The sequence below is a fragment of the Populus euphratica genome, unplaced genomic scaffold, assembly GCF_000495115.2.
Source record: "Populus euphratica unplaced genomic scaffold, PopEup_1.0 scaffold325.1, whole genome shotgun sequence".
NCBI lineage: Eukaryota > Viridiplantae > Streptophyta > Magnoliopsida > Malpighiales > Salicaceae > Populus > Populus euphratica.
Genome location: NW_011500213.1, coordinates 105,533 through 128,484, shown reverse-complemented (window position 1 = coordinate 128,484; position 22,952 = coordinate 105,533). Strand labels below are relative to the sequence as shown.

The window sequence follows — 22,952 nt, the reverse complement described above, 5'->3', positions numbered from 1 at the left end:
CCTATCGAAGGGAATAATGTGATAGACGGTACAGATCTGTTTGTTATTCATGATGTAATGCATTGTTGATTGATTGGGTCCCGTTAGCAAGGATGGTGAAAGTGGCGGTTATGATTTGTTAAAATCTGGATGGGACGTTGGTTTTCGGGTAACTGTACATGATGTCAGTTTACGATGCAATGCGTGGCAGAGGATAAACGGGAGAAGGCACTCCTGGCAGTGGCGGTATGGAACTAAAAATTAATTAATTTCACCGGCGACTTATAGTCCTCCTCCTATACCTCAAATAATTTTATAAATATTAAAATTGATAATTATATAAATATTTAATAACTCTAAATTAAAAAAAATTAAAATTAAAATTAATAATTTTTAAAAATAAATTTAAAATCTGATTAATTAAATTATACCTCTAAAAATTAATCACAGTAACTTTTATAACATAGTTATGGGTGTTTAAAATAACTTCCTGTGTTTTTTAACAAAAACATAAATCTAAATAATGGTTTTTTATGTATTTATATTAAAAATAAAAAATAATTTTAATATATTTATAAATATAAAAATAATTTTAAAAAATATCTTGTGTGTATTTTTCAACAGCCATGTAAACTTTAACAACTAGGGTTGTTATTGGATTAATTTTAAAACATGGGTAAAGAGGATTTATCCAAGTTAATTTATAATATTTTTTAATTAATATAAAAATATTACTTCAATTAGATTTTTATAAATAAAATAAAAAATATAACAGTAAAGTAGGTCCTGTTTATTTGCAGAAAAAGTAATTTTTTTTGGAAAATAAATTCTGAAAAAGTGAATTATTTTATGATATTTGATAGTGTAATAAAAAATAAGTTGGAAAACACTTTCCAATACTTGGTTATGTCATAAAAAATAATCTGAAAAATAACTTTTTAATGTTTTACTTTTCTCAAGACTATTAAAATAAGGAGGACTAGATCCTACAAATTAAAGATTGAGTGAGAATAAAATTGAAAAAAATATAATTCATAAATTATATTAAATAAAATAAATAATAATCAAAATAATAAAGATCAAATCTAAAAATAAAAAAATAAAAGATAAAGAGATTAAAATAATAATAGTTAGCATTTCATAAATTATTTCAAATAAAATAAGTAACAATGAAAAAATGAGAACTAAATTTGATAAATAACAATTTTTAATAAAAAAATAATAAGAAAAAAAAATAAAAATTATAAAAATGAGGACCAAGATTAATATTAAAATAAAATTTTAATAAATAAAATTGAAAAAACAAATAAAAATTATAAAAATGAGGACCAAGATTAATATTAAAATAAAATTTTAATAAATAAAATTGAAAAAACAAATAAAAAATATAAAAACGAAGACCAAGGTTAATATCAAAAGTTTAAGAATCGAATTTGATATAATCAGCAAGTAATAAAATGAGGACAAAGGTTAATATCAAAAGTTTAAAAATCGAATTTGATATAATCAGCAAGTAATGTGATATTTCTAAATTTTTCACAACTTTTAGAAAGTATTTTCCGTCTAAAATTTTCAAGCAAACACTTTTTTTGAAATTAAGCTAAATTTTTCTTTTACTAAAACTTGTTTTTCATTAATTAATTTTTCTAATAACAAATAAATATATAAAAAAAATAAAAATCATTTTTTAAAAATTAATTTATGATAAATAAACATATCTTACAATTAAGTTGAACAAGTGATAGCTCAATTTTAACTAAGTTAATGTAAATTTTAGCCTTCGCTAATCTATGTCTCGGATCAACAGCATGCATTCTGATTTTATGACTGTGTTTTATGGTAATATTGCTGAGATTTGTAGTCAAATTACAAATTTACATTTTTTAACAAAAATATTTTTCAGATTATAATTCTTGTTGTGCCCGTATGTATCTAAGTGAAAAAACATTTTCTCCTTGCAGGCTGATTGGGTGAAATCCCTTGATATCAAGAAAAATCCGAGTAGAATCAAGCTAAATTAATTCATACAATTATCCCTCGTTTTAAAGAGGATAAACAAATTGACTAAATATTATTATCGAGGCATAGATAAAAATCATCTTCACAACTAGATGTATGTTCATTGTTACAGCCCTTGTAAGCACCATTCGAGAACATCTTACACCGTGTTTTATAAAAAATTAATTTTTTAATTAAAAATTAATTTGTTTGTATTCTTTATTTTTAATTAAAAATTAATTTGTTTGTATTTTTTAAATTATCTTGATACACTAATTTTAAAAATATTATAAAAATAACTATAATTATATTTTCAAATAAATATTAAACTCTAGAAAATATATGGTTTTTATAAAGTAATCAATATATTTTATTAATTATTTTATTAATATGCTTGGAAGAAACGCAACTAGAAAATTAAAAATACTAAATAAAAACACCATGGACCACAACACTCATCCAAGTGAATTTTTTTGTCGTACAAAACTGTACATCTTGTTCCTTTAATTTTTTTTTATTTTAAATATGATAATTTTACATTGCAGTAATGCGGGTTTGGGCTTGATAAATTATTATGTCAACTTATGAATGTCAAGGAAATATTTTATTGGTTGGCTTGAAAAAATAAATTTAAATTTTACTGGCTGAGATCACTTAGAGCTCTCGGATCTAAATTTTAAACTTTACGAGGTAGCATGTCTGTATGTTTTTCATGGGTTTATAAAATATAGATATCTAATAATATTATAATTATAAATTAATATTAGATAAATAATAAAAACTAAATATATAATGAAGCTAATATTTTATGATAAAAAAAAGTTATATTCATGATAAAAAATTAAGAAATTAAACAAAATAATTAGTAGCAATTCATAATATTTTGTGAGGAAAAATACAGTATTTTTACCACATGATTTAAATTGTTTATTAATAAAAATATTACAAAAAAAGAAAACACAAAAGAAACAGGAAAAAAAACATGTGAGAAAAAACTATATCAATCCATAATGTTTTGTGAGAAAAGTTACAGTGTTTTCCCTTTATGATTTAGCTTTACTTATAATTATAATTTTTAATCAGCTTAATATTTAAAAAATAAAATTGACAAAGATAATTTTAGAAAAAAACCCGTGAGAAAAAATATTATAGCAATCGACAATGTTTTGGTGAGGAAAACTATAATGCATTCTCTAATAAAATCAACAAAAAGAATTTTAGAAAAAATCCTAAAAAATCATTTAGATAAATACTGTAGCAATTCATGGTATTTTATGAGAAAAGTTACAACACTTTCCTTGTATGATTTAACTTTATTGTAACTATAATTCTTTACCAATTTAATATTTAAAAAAATCAATAAAGATAATTTTGGAAAAAAATATATCAAAAAACACTACAGCAATTCATAGTGCTTTAAATAAAAATTATAAATCTATTTTTTTAACAAACTCAATATTAAAAAAATAAAATCAACATGAACAATTTTAGAAAAAACAACAAAAAAAAACATGTTGAAAACATCGTGGCAATTCACAGTTTTTTGTGATGAAAGTTACAGTGCTTCCCCACATGGTTTAACCTTTATCTGCAATGACTCAGTATTAAAAAATAAAATTAACAAAGATAATTTTTAAAAAATCACGAGAAAAAACTATGTTGAGAGACGCTCTAGCAATACACGGTGTTTTGTGAAAAAAATATACAATGTTTTCCCCGCATAATTAAGCTTTATTATAAAGTTAAATTTTAATCAGTTTAGTATTAAAAAAATAGAACCGACAAGGATAATTTTGAAAAAAATTATAAAAAAACATCAAAGAAACTGGAAAAAAACAATATAACAATTCACATTAATATGTGAGAAAAGTTATAGTGTTTTTCTCACATATTGTAACTATAATTTTAATTAGTTTAACATTAAAAAATAAAATAAAAAATAATTTTTGAGAAAATCATCAAAAAATAAAAAAAAACTACGTGGAAAAACACTGTAGTAATTAGTAATACTTTTTAAAAAATTACAAAACTAAATTTTCAACAAGCATAATATTAAAAAAATAAAAAAGTAATTTTAAAAAATAAAATAGAAAATTCATGTTGAAAAATATCATAGTAATCCACAATATTGTTTTTTTAAATTACAAAGTAAAATTTCTAACCAGTTTAATATTAAAAAATTAAAATGAACAATGATAATTTTTTTAAAAAAATAGATGAAAAAAAGGAAAAGTTGGAAAAAAAAGTAATTTAAAAAAATAAAAAATCACTATAAATTACTATTATAGTCAACTGAATATCTGCTATAAGTGAATGATAAATCACCCATACTCTAATTTTCTCTTAATAGGGAGCAGGGTGCACGTTCAAGTGAAAAATTCAAGCTCAATTTATATTTTAATTTAATCCTCCTGGATTTTTTATTCTAGAAATTAACCTAGTGGTTTCTTTTGATTACCTAAATGTAAACTTCTTGCAGTGGAAATTTTAGTGCTGGATAATGCTTGATTTGTGATAATAAAACCAAATTATGCTGACTTGGAGCAATTGGTGCTCGGGGACCTTGTTTTATACTTAAATAACATGGAGGTGTAGCGTGTTTGAGAACATGATATAAATCTTTTATTTAATATATTTATAAATAAAAAAACATTTTTAACTATTATCACTGTTATAATTTCAAACAAACCATTGAGTTAATAAGAAAATTGAAGCCACAGCTCTCTGATAATTGCGCATAGTTTTTTTAAATATATTTTTTAAATATATAATGATAATATTTTTTTAAAATTATTTTTGATATTAATATATTCAAATAATTTAAAAAATAAAAAAATATATTAATTTAAAATAAAAAAATATTTTTTTTCCAAAAACACTTCAAAAAAAACATAGAGCGAAAGGCGAAACACGACCTTATGTATTGCATTGGAAGCACTGTGATATGTTATCTTGTCCAGGGCAACGCGTGGCAACGAAATCGCAAGGTGATGTCGCTGGAGATGCTCTCTTTCTTCTTTCCCTGACATCTCATGAAATTCGCATCGGTCTAGCTACAATTTAAAGTGGTTCTCCAATTTTATTGTCATTTTAAATTTTATTTTTTAAGTTGTTATTTTATCTTCTGATCATTTTATAATTTTTTTTAGTTATATATTTTAATTCAGAATTTTAAGTTGTTTTTCTATTTTATTTTAAAATTTAAAATTTATTTTTTTTTTTTTTAAAAAATTTATTTTTTATTTAAATTTATTTTTAATTTTTATTTTTAATTTTATCTTTAAACTTTATAAACCTTTCATTAGCGATCATATTTCAAAAACTTTATATTTTTTTGGGTAGGGTTGATTTTTATGCACTATTTATTTTTATTTATTTAAATTAATTATTAGAAGTTTGGTGATTTTTTTTGATTTTTTTTTAAGATAAGTTTTTTGGTGTTATTAGTAAGACTCCGTTTATTTGCAATAAAGTAGTTTTTATTCGGAAAATGAATTATTTTCTAATATTTGATAATGCAATGAAAAATATGTTAGAAAACACTTTTCCAGTATTTGGCTATATTATGAAAAGTGAGCTAAAAATTAACTTATTAATGTTTTATTTTTCTCAAATTTATTAAAATAACGAGAATCAAATATTACAAATTAAAAAGTTGAATGAAAATAAAATTAAAAAAAATAAAATTAATAAATTATCTCAAATAAAATAAATAATAAAAATTAAATCTAAAAAATAAAAAAACTAAAATATAAAACATTAAAATAATAATAGTTAACATTTCATAAATTATTTCAAATAAAATAAGTAACAATCAAAATAATGATGATCAAATTTGATAAATAAAAAATCTTAATAAAAAATAATAAAAAAATAAATAACAATTAAAAAAATAAGGATTAAAGTTAATATAAAAATTAAATTTTAAGAAATAAAATTAAAAAATAAATATTCAAAACAAAATTTACATAACAATCAAAAGTTTAATAATCAAATTTAATATAATCAATAAATAATATAATATTTTTAAATTTTTCACAATTTTTATAAAGTGTTTTCCAATTATATTTTTTTAAAAAATACTTTCATGAAAATCTAGTTAAATTTTTTTAACTAAAAAGTATTTTTTAATCTATTTTTTTTAATAATAAATAAATATAAAAATATTAAAAAATAAATTTTCAAAAACAAGTTTTCAGCAAACATGACTAGGGATTTTTGCAATCTAAATTTCAAATTTGGTTAGGAAATAAAAAAGGAAAGTAAAGTTAACTTAGGATTTACCGGAGACAACAAGGGGTGGGGCCTTCTTTCTTTATTTTCATGGGAAGCTGAAGTCACTCAGTTCTGTTGAAAATAGAGGGAGAGCGTTGTGGCAATATCAAATAGAGTGTTGAGGAGGTTACTATTCTCTTTCTTTTAGGGTTCCTGCTCTGCTTTTACCCTTCAAATCTTTCAGGTATTTTTAGAGCAAAACCCATGTTTCTCAGATGTTCACTGTTCTCATTTTTCTTTTTTTTAGGCGGATTCTTAAAAAAGCAAGTGAGGAGTTATTTTTTTCCGGGTGGTCTCGTGGTTGACTCTCCACAATGTTGCACTGTTTCGTGAAATATTTTGGGTTTCGTTTTTGTTCTGTGGGCGTGAACTTGTTCTTGAGCACTTTATTGCTATATTTTTTTAAAGCCTAGTTTTCCATTTGTATAGAAAACCCATTTCTCCAGTGTTTGAGTGGGTTTTGGTTATATTTTTGCAAATTTTTCTATATTTTTGGTTAATTTTTGAAGGGTTTATTTTATCTTCAGTTTCATCTTTAGAAGGTTCAATCTTTGCAATGCTGCTCTGTTTCTTCTTTTATTATTATTTTTTGTCACTTATTTTTTAATCATACCTGGTTCAATTTTTTCTTTCTTTTTGAGCTTGCTTTCATTTTTCTTTTATAAAGAAAAACACAACTTCTTGTTTTTATTCAAATCTATTCAGGGTTTTATTTATTTATTATTTTTATGCTTATCTGTTCCATTTCTGTTTGCAGAATTTCATAGATTTGCCGAGTTTCTGTAATTGGAGGTAATATTTTCTCCAATAATGGACATTTATGCTTGTTATGATACATGCATGTAGGTTTTCTTGCATTTTTGGTGATTTTTCTGTGTTTTCTCTAGTCATTTTGGTTTATTTTAGTAGTTTTGTGTTACTTAGTGAAAATACTTCAATGAATTACCTTACTGTAAAGTTTAATTATTTTTTCTTTGTTTAGTTTTAAGAAACATTCTCCTTCTGTTTTAGTAATTTTAATCAAGTAATGAAGGGTTTCAAAGTGCCATTTTGACTTTTATCATATACTAATTTATTTTTGCTAATGTTTTAATAAATACTTTTTTCCCCTTATATTTGCTGTACGAAATGATTCTATTGTTTAACTTCAATAATGTTTTAAATTAATTCTTTTCGTTATTTTTTCTTGGTATTTTTTAAAGTCTGAATTTTTCCTAGTATGCTAATCCTGGACTTTGGGGTGTTTTCGTTGGTGCTTGGGAATCGAAGCAGTAGCAATGCTTTAAATGGATGGCATTTTTATTTCAATGACTTTGAGGGATTCTCCATGATGTTCTGTAGTGCCATGGTTTCCTGTTTTGTGTGTGACTTATTAATACGTGCTGTGCTTTGTAATTGCTTTTAATTTTCTCCTTTTTTTGGTATCGGGTTTATGTATGCTTTTCTGTTCCTATCACCACTAAATTTTCTTTTTAAAATTTCATTGATAGCTGTCAAGTTGGATACAAGCAATTTCTCTGGAATGTAATAAGATTTGAATGCCCAGATTCTTCTTACACAAGTTTGGTTTGGGAGTCTACAACAATGGCCCTTGCATGATTTGTTCACCAAATTGCTTCCCTCAACTTGGATTCCTGCATCCTCACTTAGTGGTGTTTCTGTGACAATGATCATGTTGTCTTAATCTCTTCAGGTTTATTGGTACATAGATTCATTATTCTTGTCATCAAGATTCTGTACGGTTTCTAATGAAGCTAGCATCCAGTCAAACCAAATTTTAAGTTTCCAGTTCTATCATCCATTTTGCTTTTAGTAGTTCTAACCTGCTTTTGTTTTAAACTTGTATCATTTCACCGTTGCATTTCAGCATTTAGTGCCTGTTAATGCAATGTTCAATGTTGTGTGATGTCTGCTGGAACTTTGTTCATGGGTTTGCTTTGTTGTTATGTTCCTACAAATTCAGATATTGTTGACTAGAAATAACTTCTTGTACAGGCTATGATTCTTGTGCCTGCCCCTTTCTTGTATTGTTGCTGTTGCTGTTGCTGCTAGTCTTATTTTTATTAGTGGTTTCATGTTGTTTTCATTTCAGGATATGGAGTCAGCTGATGAACAGAATGGAAATGGGTCACAGGAAGCCCTCCCACCTCCCCCTCCTGATGTTCCACCAAATGTTGTTCCAGTTAAAGCTGAACCTGAGCCTGTCAAGAAAAAACCTCTGCGGGTTCCAATAGCCAGGCGTGGCCTTGGATCCAAAGGCCAAAAGATGCCTCTATCGACCAATCACTTTAAAGTCAATGTTACTAATACTGAGGGATACTTCTTTCACTACAGTGTACGGGCCTATATTTCTGTCCTGTAGTTTTTAGATTTCATCTCTATCTTATTCTGCATATATTTCAACTTACCTGATGTTATACAATCAGGTTTCCCTTGCTTATGAAGATGGCCGCCCTGTTGATGGTAAGGGTGTTGGAAGAAAGGTGATTGATAGGGTGCATGAAACTTATGATACCGAGTTTGGAAAGGATTTTGCTTATGATGGTGAAAAGAGCTTGTTCACTGTTGGTCCCCTTCCTCGCAACAAGCTTGAGTTCACGGTTGTGCTTGAGGATGTAGTATCTAACAGGTTTGTATACATTCTTCTTACTTATTCAGGCTGCTGCTGCTGCTGCTGCTGCTTTGTTTAACCTGGCCTGTTCCCACCATTCTTTTTCTGTCAATTTAGCTCTATCACTTGATCAGTGCTTTCTTGTTTTGTTTACAGAAATAATGGAAATGCAAGCCCTGATGGCCATGGAAGTCCAAATGAGGGTGACCGAAAGAGGTTGCGCCGTCCCTATTACTCCAAGACATTCAAAGTGGAGATTAGTTTTGCTGCAAAAATCCCCATGCAAGCCATTGCAAATGCCTTGCGTGGTCAGGAATCAGAGAATTCCCAAGAAGCCTTTAGAGTGCTGGATATTATATTGCGACAGCATGCTGCCAAGCAGTAAGTGAAACACATTATTGTCATTTTTTCTTTTGAGTTTGGTCCTAAGTCTTTTATTCTGGCCTATGCAGGGGCTGCCTCCTTGTGCGCCAATCCTTCTTCCATAATGATCCAAAAAATTTTGTGGATTTGGGAGGCGGTGTTCTTGGCTGCAGAGGTTTCCACTCAAGTTTTAGAACATCTCAGGGAGGCTTGTCTCTTAATATTGGTAAAGAACATACAATTGTTGCTGTTTGAGTTTCTTGCTAAAATCATCTCCTTTTGTTGTTTTTCCTTACTTGTCATGTTACTCTCTTATCAGATGTGTCTACAACCATGATAATACAGCCAGGTCCTGTGGTAGATTTTCTAATTGCCAACCAAAATGTGAGAGATCCATTTTCACTTGACTGGGCGAAGGTAATCCATGTTTCTGCATGCTTCTTTCTCTGCTTTTCTTCTTTTTTGCACTTACGAAGTTTTGTTGATAATTTCTGCCAACAGGCGAAACGAATGCTCAAAAATCTGAGGGTTAAGGCAAGTCCTTCCAATCAGGAGTACAAGATAACTGGGTTGAGTGAGAAGACTTGTAAAGAACAAATGTATGCTTTTCTGGTGCTGTTATATTATTAAAATTGTTCTTAGATACACCCTGTATATTCTTGATTTACCCCTTGTTTCTATAGGTTTCAGTTGAAACAGAAAAATGGAGGGGATGGTGGGGTCGAGGCTGTTGAAATAACTGTTTATGATTATTTTGTCAATCACCGCAACATCGATTTACGTTATTCTGGTGATCTGCCATGCATTAATGTTGGGAAGCCAAAGCGCCCTACTTATATTCCTCTTGAGGTGAGTTGATATTGTATTGATCTGTTTGAATGCATAAAGAACAAACTTTTGTTTATCATGGATTAATTTTATATTTCTTTTTTCAGCTTTGTTCCCTGGTGTCCCTACAACGCTATACCAAAGCACTGTCCACACTTCAAAGGTCTTCGCTGGTGGAGAAATCACGGCAGAAGCCGCAGGAAAGGATGACTGTTTTATCTAATGTAGGTGTCATTACTCATCTCATGGCTAGCACGGTTCTTGAATTTTTTTCATGTGCCATCTTTATACCATTCTTCTTGCAGGCTCTGAAGAGCAGCAAGTATGATGCTGAACCCATGCTACGCTCGTGTGGCATTTCAATCAACCCTAGTTTCACACAAGTGGAAGGCCGTGTTCTGCCTGCTCCTAAGGTATATATATTTTTATTTCGACATATCCAATTTGAAAGGGCAATGAATGTAGAACATGAAAAGACTGCCCCTGCACAGTAGCTGTTTTTATTAAGTTGATGTATTCATAGGATATAATCATGATGGCCTTTGTTGATGTATTTATAGGATATAATCATGATGGCCTTTGTTGCCATAATGTGGTGGAGCTTTATTAAAATATCCTTCTGTTGTTTACAGCTGAAAGTTGGCAACGGGGAAGATTTCTTCCCAAGAAATGGACGTTGGAATTTCAATAACAAGGTGATTATTTGCTTTTCCTCCCAGTTATGATTCTAAATTCTCTTTCTCACAAGATTACAAAATTCTTCTAAAGAAACTTGTGGAGCCATCTAGGATCGAGAAGTGGGCTGTCGTGAATTTCTCAGCTCGCTGTGATATACGCAACCTTGTACAAAATCTCACAAAATGTGCAGAGATGAAAGGAATTGTAAGCTCCATAATTTTGCATTAATTAGTGACCTTCATAATTTTGCACTTCATTGGAAATCCTTTCTTTTTCCCCTGGATATGTAGCCCATAGAAGATCCTTTTGATGTATTTGAGGAGAATCCACAATCAAGACGTGCCCCACCAGTGGTTAGAGTGGAGAAAATGTTTGAGCATATTCAGTCTAGACTTCCTGGGCAACCAAAGTTCTTACTGTGCTTGCTTCCTGAAAGAAAGAATTCTGATATATATGGTTTGTTATGAGATCAAGTCTTTGATTTGCAATGATGCTCTACTTAGTTCTTCTTGATAAATAGATGTCATTGATTTTCAAGGCCCATGGAAGCGCAAAAATCTTGCTGAATATGGAATTGTCACTCAGTGCATTGCGCCTCAAAGAGTTAATGACCAATATCTTACCAATGTTCTCCTGAAGATCAATGCAAAGGTGAGCTATTACATTAATTTGTGTCTTCTCAAGACTTTGTGTGCCCTTGTCTTTTTTCTTGTTTTAATTGCTCTTTTGTTTAGTTTTTAGTAACTTTTGAAGTATAACGTGTAGTTAGTTTTTGGTAATCTAATGGTGCACCATATCTACTCTCTTACACGCAGCTTGGTGGGTTGAACTCTATGTTGGCTGTGGAACACGCCCCCTCATTACCTCTTGTGTCGAAGGTTCCCACGCTTATCCTTGGGATGGACGTGTCCCATGGCTCTCCTGGGCAGTCTGATGTCCCTTCAATTGCTGCGGTACTGCTTTTTGGCTTTTATTGGTTTCATGCTGTGAATGAATATCATTTTTGCTGGTCATTGTAATTCTGTAAATTAGACGAATGCTATTTAAAAAACTGCTTCCACAATTTCATTTCATCTCTTTCCCCTGATCTTGGTATCCTTTGTTGGAATTCGTAGGTAGTCAGCTCCAGGCAGTGGCCTTTGATTTCTCGCTATCGGGCATGTGTGCGAACACAATCCCCAAAGCTTGAGATGATTGATTCATTATTTAAGCGAGTGTCTGAGACTGAGGATGAAGGAATAATTAGGTGGGCCTTTCTATTTAGAAGCTATTTGATTGAACTAAATGGAGTTGTGTATTATTTTAATGAGGGCAGAGGGATTTTAGGTGGTTTAACCACCTCAATAGCCTGTTGGAAGTAAAAAGGCTGAGCAATTCTCTAATGTCATTCACGTGAAATTAAAGAGATTGAGTAATATATGTATTTCCTTTCCATTACAGGGAGCTTCTGTTAGACTTTTATGTGACTTCAGGAAAAAGGAAACCTGATCAGATCATCATATTTAGGTATACCTTATGCCACTTATCTAAACTTGGCTGTAATGAAGCATATCTGATGCGTTGTCTTCTCCTTTCATTGGTAAAACTAGTACTATTTTATTAGTTTAAGATAAAATTCTGAGAGGAAAATATCATTGGAGACTGTGCTTTAGGTCTTTTGGTAGCTATATATATGTTTTAGGACTTCGTGCATATGTTCTCTCTATGAATTCTATGCCTGACTTGTATTTTTATTTGTTGCTACATATACTCTACTTTTGAGCTAACTGGTCATAGTTGACACTCATTCCTATTCTCATGTCAGCACAAGTTCATTTGGGAACTATTGTTCAACAATTTGACATGTATTTGTTTGTGTTAGTGGAGATGAAGATGTGAAGTTGAGGTTGTTTGAACGTCCAAAGTCTATTTTGGAAATGACATTTATTGGGAAATAATGTTTCGTACATATCCTGTCTCATTTGTTGTGTATTTCTTGCTTTTCATTTGCCCGGTGAATTTTACGAGATTTATGGAAGTGTCATTCATTATAATGGTAGCTTTATGCTCCTGCAATGTTTGATTGAATCTTGGATGTAGTTTTATTTTTTCATACATTTGAATAGGTCTCATGAAGATTTTTCATGTGGATGTGTTTAAGGTGGATGTTAGGTAGTTTTGTACATGCTTAAACACTTCTAATCAATGTGATTTTTTGTTTTAGGGACGGGGTCAGTGAATCACAATTCAATCAGGTCTTGAATATCGAATTGGATCAGATAATTGAGGTATAAGCCATTGCTCTTCTATTTAATTCTATGCTTGACAACCTATACCCTCTGTGGATTGTGGTTCTTTTTGGGTATAAAAAATCTTGTCATGTTTTTCTTCAGGCGTGCAAGTTTCTTGATGAGAAGTGGTCCCCATCGTTTGTGGTAATTGTAGCTCAGAAAAAAAATCACAGAAGGAGAAGAAGACAAAAAAAATCAAAGTCTGCCATCCAGGCGTGTAAGTTTCTTGATAAGAAGTGGTCCCCATCGTTTGTGGTAATTGTAGCTCAGAAAAACCACCACACTAAATTTTTCCAACCTGGATAATGTCCCTCCTGGTACAATTATTGACACCACCACACTAAATTTTTCCAACCTGGATCTCCTGATAATGTCCCTCCTGGTAAACCTTGAAAATAATTCCTTGCTGACTTTGATTTAGGAATAAGCCTGGATATCAACATAACCACGTGTTTTTCTTTCAGGTACAATCATTGACAACAAAGTCTGCCATCCAAGAAACAATGACTTCTATCTCTGTGCTCATGCTGGGATGATTGTGAGTGTCAACATAAACCATTGGAAATTCTGTTTGAAACTGATACTTGAAATTTTTTGTTGTGCTGTCCTATGATTTTGAGAGAGACATGTTGGTTTCTCCTTGTTTTCCATGTGCATGTAATTACTGACCTAGTTTGGGGCTGTTAGCGAGCCCTCCCACTTTTCATTGCATCAAATTACCTCTGAATGTTCCCTTTTCTCTTGGAATTAATTAACAAAGAAGAAGAGTACCTTCACAATAGTGTTGTCATTTTGTTTTCCTTTGTCTTTCAAATCTATCGCCAAATATCTTCTGCTTGTGGCATGGCATCTACTGCCACTGTTGCTGTGTGATATGCTTCATATGTTCTTTCTATGTTTGTTTCTATTTCCAAAACTCATTGGTTCTTGTCTATTCGAGTTGTACTTGGAATTGTATCCGTGAAATGCCAAGCATCGGGAAATTTTTCTTGCAGTGATAGTGGTTATAAAAGTAGGAGAGATTTCAAAAACTCTTGATCATCCTGTGATGTCCTAGAATAGAACTGGTAACATTTGTATCATGGGTTTGTTTCTGAGCAGGGAGGTCTTTGAAGAGCATTTCAAATTCAGGGATTCCCTGCCTCTCAATGGGTCATGTGTAGGAGTAAAAATTTCCAATACATTATTTGTTTGAAGGGAGTTCTATTTTAGTTTTTAACTATAAGTAGTTTGAAAGTTTTGCTTGTGTATTATGAAGTTCTCCTTTTGTTTCTATTTTTTAATTGGAAATTTAGGTTACATACTTACGAGGCAACTCTTTTGACTGAATCATTGATGCTTTTCTATATTCAACTGTTTTCCATGCACATGCCTGCAGTACTTATTGTTAATCATTAATGTGTGTTTAAGTTCTGCTATTCTGGTCATCTTTTGTTGTTCAGGGGACTACAAGGCCTACTCACTACCATGTTTTGTTAGACGAGGTTGGTTTTTCAGCAGATGATCTGCAGGAACTTGTGCATTCCCTCTCATATGTGTAAGTAGAACTTTTAACTCTACTCTGGTTTAATGATATGTTTTGACCTTTAGCAACTGTTACCATACTTATCTTGTTTGTAATTGACACTGCAGATACCAAAGAAGCACGACGGCCATCTCTGTAGGTAAAACATACTTCTATCTTGGTGTGATTTAGTGTAGGATCTGATGTTAGCTGGAGCAGATGTTCACCTTGTAGCATTATAAGTTTGAACGAAGGCAACATTTGGCTTTATGGTTTGTGTGCTTTTTTAATTGATTTTTGAAGTGCTTCGCATCAAATTGATGCCTTTTTAGGTGCTTTTATACGAGGAAGAATCATTCCTTTCAAATGAAAAGTATTTTCTGTTTTCTGAGTGCTGATTTTAAAATTTTTGAATGGTGTTCATTTAATATGTGCTACCCTTTGGAGGTTGTTATTGGATCCTACATTGTTGCATTTAGTAGACTTGTATTGAGATTCAAGAACCACTTTAGTTTGATCAGAAAGGGACACTTTTTTAATTTATCCAAATCTAATTGTTCTATTATTTTGCAGTTGCACCAATCTGCTATGCCCACCTGGCAGCTACTCAAATGGGCCAGTTTATGAAGTTTGAAGACACGTCTGAGACTTCCTCAAGCCATGGTGGGATGACCTCAGCAGGAGCTGTTCCTGTCCCGCAGTTGCCGAGGTTGCAGGATAAAGTTTGCAATTCCATGTTCTTTTGCTGAGCATGCTAGCCCTTTTACTCTGTATGTAAATAAAACTAGATGGACAGCAGGTGTTTGGGGTTTCTGAATTTGGTGCAGCCTTGCTGTGGAGTTTAGTTGAACACCATGTGGTGGATCCAAGTATATTTTGGTCAGGCAAATATATGGTTCTACACCTAGGCATAGTGATGCCATTTGACACGTTTTGGACCGTCTTGGATTCTGCCTCTAGGTATGGTCACTTGCTGATGGCTTGTCACAGCTTTGCATTTTGTTCAGTTCATGTTTCTGTGCACAACGTCTGCAAGCAAATCCGGTGCATGCACAATCCTGGGTTGCATGGTATTTTGTAAGCGGATGATGTTGCTTTATGCATGGATGAAATTTGTCATCTGAATGCTCCAGGAACACGTCGTTTTCTCAAGTGACTGCTGGTTTAGTCTTTCCTTCTCACTGAGACTCTTGATTTGCAGAAATCAGAACGAAATTGTAAAAAATCTTGTTCTGGTATCGAGTCATGAAAGTCTGAGGACGCATCTGAGGCCCGTCCTCAAGGCCACCATATACGTACATCATTTAGACACCCTAATTCTCTTCCTCTCACCCCTTTGCCCATTCTACCAAATTTAAGGAGGCAGGGGGGAGGACAGTGCCATACAATTTCAAGAGGGCTTCAAATTTTATTCTCAGAGACTTAAAGCTAGGATCTCCCAAGCCCTCTATTTCTTAAACTAGAACAAAAACCTAATGAACAAATCAACTTGACAGGTAGAGCATAGCATAGGAGGTGAGCAGAGCAAAAAGCACGGTGAGGCCATGGCTAGCACTCTTCGATGGACTAGCATTTGTGACGGCTAATGGCGCTGGATCAGGCGGAGGATATTGAGCTTGCACTGCAACTTTCATCCCTTTAAAGCAGTAGCCGCGACCACTAAGAAAGTAATATGGTCTTGCCTCTGTGAGATTGAACACGTCCCGGCCACCTCTTGTAATGTTTGCTATGCAGTTTTTGTCATTGCAGTTGTTGTAGTCAATCCTATTCACCTCCAGAACACTGTAGCGGGTTTTATCGAATCCAAAGTCTTCGCAAAGCAGAAATCCAAGTAATTATGAAACATTGAAGAACATCAAGGACTCGAAAGAAAATTGAAACTCAGAAAAACGACTCACAGAGCCAGTCTTCCACGTAGAATTCTTCATGCATAGCCCAAGCAGTGAAGTTCATATTCGGTGCCCAAGTGTATTTTCCTCCTCCAACTCTGTGGAGAACTGGCTCTCTGCATTCTGCAGTGCTCCATAATATGTTCACCACAGTAATCAACAGCAAAAGCATGTTCTTCATATTAAAAACCTCCATTTTCTCCAATCTTTTTTCATTCTCACGAGTGCTGGAGCTTCGCGGAAGAGTTAAATGGTACCAGAACATGCAAATCTTGAAGCAGGTACCAGTTGGCAACAATCCATTTAGCATGAACAGGTTGTGATAAAAGTAGCTTCATCACCAATATTTCATGGGCTAAAGTATTTTTCTAGAACAGCAGTATTAATTAACAGGACTAAATGGCAGTTCCTTCTTATCCAATAATCACAAGTTCTAATGGCAGCTGCTCATCAAAAGAATAAATTGTGACAATTCACTGTTGATTTTGCTTTTTATCAATGGAGAAAATTCAAAACAAAGAAGTTTTCATATGCCCTGAAGCTTAAAACAATGGCCACCATTAGGCACCAAAAACAAACACAATCCATAGCAATTCCTTAGTGGACAACCTTATACAACATATAAATAATGTATATCAACTCCTGGAGGATTGCCCAGGCCAAGAGAACATTAGTAAGCACAGCCATTACAGCAACGACATGGCCATCAAATCTTGACGGAGAACCATTTTTTATACTTTCAACACCAGTTAATTGAGATGGCGAAGGGGCAGGCTGAGGATTTTCAACATTGATAGCAACTTTCATTCCTCCGAAGCAACTGCCACCACCATTAATGAAATAGTATGTCTTGGCCTCATTCACTTGGAATACATCTCGACCTCCCCTTGTGATATTCTTTATGAAGCCCACGTCGTGGCAACCTTCATAGCCTGTCTTGTTCACCTCAAGAACATTATAGAGTTTCTTGTCGAATCCAAAATCTTGGAAAGAAAAAGAGAAAAATGTAAGAAGAAAATATACACTAACACACAAATATTGAAATTAAATATGTAATTATATCATCAAAATCTTCATTAAGCATACAGTGCATCTTTAGCATTTATACAAATGAAATTCTTAACATAACAACGGTTATAGATTAACCTAAAAAAGGAGTAATGGTTATGGATCTTCTCAATTTAAAGAAGAACCCTAGAAGTTGCACGCTAGTTTTTGATCTAAGAATTTGATTTACGTATCCCGATTGAAGGATAGGATAAAAATAAAAATCAAGAAAGAACATCTACACACAAATACATGGAAGAACATGATAGTAGAAGAAAATAAAAAAATGAAACTTACAGAGCCAGTCTCCCGCATAGATGTTTTGACGTGCAGACCATTCAGAGAAGTTAACGTTAGGTCTCCATGTTTCTTTCCCTCCTCCTACATAAATAAGTGAAGCATTCGCCATACGCACTGTGACAACCATCGTCATCAGCACTACTAACATTTTCCTTAAACTTTCCATTTCCTTGCTTTGTTTTTATTCTTCTGTTTAAGGGTTTTGCAAAACTATGAAGTTGTAGATGGCCTATTGTATCCCATGAATGTGTGTGTACGTGCATGTATCTATTTATGGAGATAATTAATTTGAAGAGGTAATTAGGGCAGAAATGTAGCATTAAAACAAAAGGAAAGTGACAAAAACTAAGGGAACTAAATCTTTAGGATGAGCTAATTAACCATTCGGGTCAAAGGAATCGTGAAAAATATTGATGATTAATGCTATATCTTTATGGTTTTCCTAAGAAAATATTGATCACCACGACAGAGGTTTGAATACTTGGTCTAACTAATATTTATGGAATATTATTTCATTAAATAACGTCAATTAATTAAGTTTTGACTCATGGTTTAGATTCACCTATATATTTAGGCACAAAGATTGAAGATTTTCAACTTGATCTTTGATATGAATCTAGAAGTTTGTTATTTTCCTTTTATTACCCGAGATAGATTAATATAGACACAGTAGAGAAGAGGGATTTTAATTATAATTAACATGGTAAAAGCACACAAGTGCAAGGGCAAACATAGAGGTGGCTACAAGGCCTCCCAAGAACCATAACCATGCATCACAAGAAGCCTTTTTATTTAATTAGTAGTTTAATTTCTTGAATTTATTTATTAATAGTTATAAGTTCAATTTTTCTTAAAATTATTAGAAATTTATGTTAATTTTAGAATATGTAAGATTAATTAAGGTATGTGCACACTAACTTAAAAGATGCATATTAATTAAAAAAAATAAAAATTTTCAGACATTGTTTGAAGGGAATAGTCTAACAAATAAGAGGCTCAAACGCGAAAGAAAATTTGTGAGAGGTGGGATAAGATTTCTTAGGATTACGGCTCAAATTCTATCTCATACAGATTTGCAGATATCACCCTTTCCATCCCTGGTGTCCATAAGCCAGAATTTTGGTTATACATGTTTCTACTGACATTCAAGGGGAGAAGCTTCATGGGACATGGCACTCCACAAGTTTTGAAGATTTTCAATTTGATTATTGCGTCTGTGAATTTTTCATAATAGTTAAGCATTTGACCCTTCAAAAACATCACATTTTCTCCTTGATCATTTTTAAGTCTACTCCTTTTCAATGTCATCCTAATAGCTGATACCCCTTTCAAGAAATCCCAGTTCCACCCTCGTTGCAGTCCTGCATAAATGCCTGTACAGGGCTTATTTGATTCACATCGAAGGATGTGAATCCGAGTTCCTCATCGTGAAGAAAGAAAGAAAGAAAAACAAAGGGAAACCAACTTCACTTGTTTCTGTCAAAACAGATCAGAGATAATACAGAGCTTCGTGTAACCGTGCGATTTATTTGAACCTGATCAACTCCTATTTCCAACTGTACAAATGATCTACTGGAAGCAAACTAAGATTTAATTGGACAACAGGTCAGGAATTGTTACATATAGCTAAGAATCCTGTCAGCCATGATAAAACAAAGCTCGTCAATGTGAAGTTTCACTTGGTTAGAGAAGCCGAATAGCCAAGGCAGTCAGTCCAGTCCACTGCCAGTCAGAAAAACAGCTAGCTGACATCTTCACCAGGCACAATCCCAGAGGTAGATTTGAAGTTATTGGAGCAACTACTTAAAACTTGTTGCTAGGTATGCTCATCAGGCATATATATCTTGTAATCTCTTGTGGATCAGCACATTTATGTGTTGTATGATTTTAAACTTGTATCTTTCAGTAGCATATGGTAGGATAGGAAAGAAAGCTGCCGAATGGAATTGTTATAATAATACATGTAAACAAAGCTGTCGTGAAAATTAACTTGATTTAATGCGAGACCTTCAGAGGCTCATAGCCGATCAGTTTCTATCTTACATGTTACACACGATCGGAAGGGAAAATTGCCTACAATAAGGTCTTGATGGGTGGGTAAAGTTAAAGGGCAAACCGCAAGAGAGCCTGGTGTTAGACCCAACAGAACAGTATGATGAGTAACGAATTCTCCTTATACTTCATGTTTTAACTGGCATTATGCTGCTTCAAATAATAGACTTGCTTGTTCGTGCATATCATTATCAGGGCATTGCACCATCATATCAGGCAAGGTAAGAACGAGCTAAAGAAACATCCAGAAATTGTGGATAGGTTGCTCGGGGAAGAATAACACAGCTTCGAGGACATCCGAGCTGAGATGCTAGATGGAGATCCAGCAAAGAAAATCCATAGTTATACTTGCTGGATATGCACGTTCTCAGTCAATGTTAGAGTTTGATATATTACTCATACAACCTTGTTGTGGCACATGCCTTCTCGAACAAAAACAAAAACTAATCCATTCTCTCGAATAATTGGAGTAAAACACTCAAATTAACGAACTTTATTCCATTCTTCCGTGGAAAGGAATGTTACACTGATAATAATTATAATTAATAATGTTACCATCTAGAAAACTCAGGCATCAAAATCTTGATAAGAACTGGAAGCTCCATATCCATCTCAACCAACACAACTAATTAATACTCCGTACCCATGCATAAGAGGCATTAAGTCATGTTGATCGGTTCTGTCGACAAGTCCTTTTAATCATCCGTGAGAGTAATGATGCATTTGTACACTAGGAACACGAATAGGATGAACCCGAGCATAGCTACTCCAGTCGCAATAAAAAGCACAGCGTCTCCCATCCTTCAATCTGTTGCAAACTACAAGAGACAGAGAGTTAGTTAGCTCAGCAGGTGATCGAGAGAGAGGAAATAATTCTGAATTGAAGAAAAACACTTTTTTTTTCTCGATGAAAATTAAATATTTAAAGAAGAACCATAGGCCATAGTGATCAAATTGGGTTTAGGCATGCAAGAGAGATACTGATCCTGGATTGCATGCATTCAAGCTGTGCTAGATATTAAAAACAGGAGAGAAGAACTGAGCCAATACCAACGCCGTGGAGAAATCGACTTGATCAACGTTAAAAGTTCGCAAAAGAGTGTAACCCTTAATGCTATATTTATACTTAACCATAACCCACAGGCCTGCTGGTACCATATATATGAAATAGGTTAAAGACAAAACAGGAAAATAAATGTAAACAGGAAAATTTTACGACGTATTATAAATGTATTATTATTTTTTTTCTTGAAAGACAAAACCACCTCTTCCTGTATAAAAAGGTGGGATTCCCTGTTCTATTCAAATTCTAAGTAAAACTTCCTATTCTACTACATATGTACATGCATGTGCCTCCTGGAGAAATCTTTCCTATTTATATATATATATACTGTGGTGAGATTTCCTATATATTATTCATTAATTCTACTATTTTTTCCTATAAAGAAGTACCGGCCCGGCCTATACATGGATTATGGTTAAGTATAGAAATAGCATTGATCGAGGGTCACAATTTTTGGTAAGCTTTCACGCTGATCAAGTCGATTTCTCTGCTGCATTGTTTAAGGGTAGGTTTTGTCAACTGTCTGCTAATATTTTTGGCTTAGCCCTTAAGGGTAGCTTCTCTCCTATTTTTAATATTTAGCATAACATGAATGTATGCAATCCAGGATTAATCTCTCTTTTGCATGCCTATTTTTTGTTTTTGGTAGGCTGCAAGCAGAAGATTGAAGGATGGGAGGCATGGTACCTTATGTTTCAGCTGGAGTGGCTGTCTTCGTGTTTATCATATTAGTTGTGTTCTTTGTGTACAAATGCATCATTAATCTCAAGGATAATTGAGGGCCTGTCGACATAACTTGCGTGGCAACATGAGATGACTATCGTGTCAATACACTCAGCCAAAATTCCAGAATTCAAGAGAGTTTTTCTTTTTGAAAAAGAACTGTAGTACCCGACCCCTGCACTCCCCACAAATCTACCGATACATAGAAGGTTTTCTATACAAGGAGTCTAACTCATTCTCTTAAAATCAGCATCTATATTATGATAAGATAATATTTATTGCTAATAATAAGAGTCCTAAATTGTATACATTTGTAAGATTAAATATGGTAATACTTCCTTTTAAATTGATATTGGTAAGTCAATCAGAAATTGATGTCACTGTCAAGTTATAACTTTAGGGAAGACATCAGCTTAATATTTGAGGAAGAGATATCACCTGATATTTTAAGATATTGTTGTAAATAAAATAACAATCAATCTTAATAGCACTAGTGTTATTAGCATGAAGTGGGGTAGAGGTGATTCGAGGAAGCCCAAGCTCCTCAAGAAAACCGTGCAACCATATAATTTCAAAACAAACAGTAAACATAGCATGGCACTCGGCCTTAATGGAGAATTTAGAAACATGATCTTGTTTCTTATATTTTCAAGAAATTAAGGCATCACCTAAAAATATACTCTAACTCATAGTAGATTGACATGTATTTGGACATCCAACTTAATCAACATCACTATAGGCAACAAGTTAAAGAGAGGAGTCGGTAGGAAAGAACAACCCACAATTAGGTGAACATCGAAGATAACGGATGATGCGTTGAACTGCAACAAGATAGAGATGCCGAGGAGAAGACATAAACTAACTAACTTGATAAACAACATATGATATATAAGGTCGAGTATTGGTCAAATAGATAAGACTTCAAACCAGGCTTCTATAGAGAGTAGGATCATCTAGTAGGTCCCCTTCATCTTTCGTGTATTTGATGTTTAATTTCATAGGAGTATCAACAGAAAAAGTGTCCTCCAAACCAGCCAAAGTGATAAGATCTTGAATATACTTATGCTGGTTCACAAAAATACCATTGGGTTGATGATGAACTTCTAATCCTAGAAAGTATGTGAGCTGGCCAAGATATTTTATATTGAAAGTTACATGTAATTAATGTTAAAGTTTTGTAATCAAATCACAGTCAGTGCCAGTAATGATAATGTCATCTATATAAACCAAGAGAAGGACTATGCGCGACGTAGATTTATGGAAGAAAAGAGAAGGATCATACTGACTTTGTGCAAAAATAAAAGAAAGAAGTGTATTGGGAAACTTTTCAAACCAAGCCTGGGGCACCTGCTTGAGCCTAAATAAAGAACGT

At 32.6% G+C, this 22,952-nt stretch overlaps 3 protein-coding genes and 1 long non-coding RNA gene across 5 annotated transcripts; 1 reads left to right on the top strand and 3 right to left on the bottom strand.

The window, feature by feature from the left end:
* The first annotated feature begins 6,318 nt into the window (after nucleotides 1-6,318).
* LOC105112155 (protein argonaute 4-like) lies at nucleotides 6,319-15,662 on the top strand. 2 transcript variants are annotated; one of them, XM_011007751.1, is made up of 25 exons: nucleotides 6,319-6,436; nucleotides 7,010-7,044; nucleotides 8,345-8,587; nucleotides 8,679-8,881; nucleotides 9,020-9,244; nucleotides 9,316-9,452; nucleotides 9,546-9,643; nucleotides 9,728-9,825; nucleotides 9,910-10,075; nucleotides 10,162-10,278; nucleotides 10,360-10,467; nucleotides 10,687-10,749; nucleotides 10,823-10,936; nucleotides 11,023-11,188; nucleotides 11,271-11,383; nucleotides 11,548-11,685; nucleotides 11,848-11,978; nucleotides 12,173-12,238; nucleotides 12,936-12,999; nucleotides 13,105-13,165; nucleotides 13,334-13,384; nucleotides 13,467-13,540; nucleotides 14,445-14,539; nucleotides 14,635-14,666; nucleotides 15,080-15,662. In XM_011007751.1, the coding sequence occupies exons 3-25, from the start codon at nucleotides 8,348-8,350 to the stop codon at nucleotides 15,253-15,255; spliced, it is 2,736 nt and encodes a 911-aa protein (XP_011006053.1). In that variant the 5' UTR covers nucleotides 6,319-6,436; nucleotides 7,010-7,044; nucleotides 8,345-8,347; the 3' UTR covers nucleotides 15,256-15,662. The 2 variants fall into 2 exon arrangements, with proteins under 2 accessions (XP_011006053.1, XP_011006054.1); XM_011007752.1 differs by lacking the exon at nucleotides 7,010-7,044.
* LOC105112154 (uncharacterized) lies at nucleotides 13,213-13,398 on the bottom strand. Its single transcript, XR_839706.1, has 2 exons — nucleotides 13,358-13,398; nucleotides 13,213-13,300 (listed from the first exon to the last, which is right to left on the bottom strand). It is a non-coding gene; the product is annotated as an uncharacterized LOC105112154 (long non-coding RNA).
* Nucleotides 15,663-15,990: 328 nt separating the features above from the next.
* Nucleotides 15,991-16,591, bottom strand: ENODL20 (early nodulin-like protein 20). The gene is made up of 2 exons (XM_011007762.1): nucleotides 16,405-16,591; nucleotides 15,991-16,316 (listed from the first exon to the last, which is right to left on the bottom strand). Exons 1-2 carry the CDS (start codon nucleotides 16,589-16,591, stop codon nucleotides 15,991-15,993), a joined length of 513 nt encoding a protein of 170 aa, XP_011006064.1.
* A 310-nt stretch (nucleotides 16,592-16,901) lies between these two features.
* LOC105112153 (lamin-like protein) lies at nucleotides 16,902-18,095 on the bottom strand. Its single transcript, XM_011007750.1, has 2 exons — nucleotides 17,740-18,095; nucleotides 16,902-17,378 (listed from the first exon to the last, which is right to left on the bottom strand). The coding sequence occupies exons 1-2, from the start codon at nucleotides 17,906-17,908 to the stop codon at nucleotides 16,993-16,995; spliced, it is 555 nt and encodes a 184-aa protein (XP_011006052.1). The 5' UTR covers nucleotides 17,909-18,095; the 3' UTR covers nucleotides 16,902-16,992.
* Between the last annotated feature and the right edge of the window lie 4,857 nt (nucleotides 18,096-22,952).

Bases quoted from the DNA above. Each gene is read 5' to 3' on its own strand.
- LOC105112155 (XM_011007752.1), top strand. From the start codon at position 8,348: ATGGAGTCAGCTGATGAACAGAATGGAAATGGGTCACAGGAAGCCCTC. The intron at 10,750-10,822 runs GTGATTATTTGC...ATTCTTCTAAAG, and splicing joins GTTGGAATTTCAATAACAAG to AAACTTGTGGAGCCATCTAG. The intron at 11,979-12,172 runs GTGGGCCTTTCT...TTTCCATTACAG, and splicing joins GAGGATGAAGGAATAATTAG to GGAGCTTCTGTTAGACTTTT.
- ENODL20 (XM_011007762.1), bottom strand. From the start codon at position 16,591: ATGGAGGTTTTTAATATGAAGAACATGCTTTTGCTGTTGATTACTGTG. The intron at 16,317-16,404 runs GTGAGTCGTTTT...TGCTTTGCGAAG, and splicing joins CTACGTGGAAGACTGGCTCT to ACTTTGGATTCGATAAAACC.
- LOC105112153 (XM_011007750.1), bottom strand. From the start codon at position 17,908: ATGGAAAGTTTAAGGAAAATGTTAGTAGTGCTGATGACGATGGTTGTC. The intron at 17,379-17,739 runs GTAAGTTTCATT...TTTCTTTCCAAG, and splicing joins CTATGCGGGAGACTGGCTCT to ATTTTGGATTCGACAAGAAA.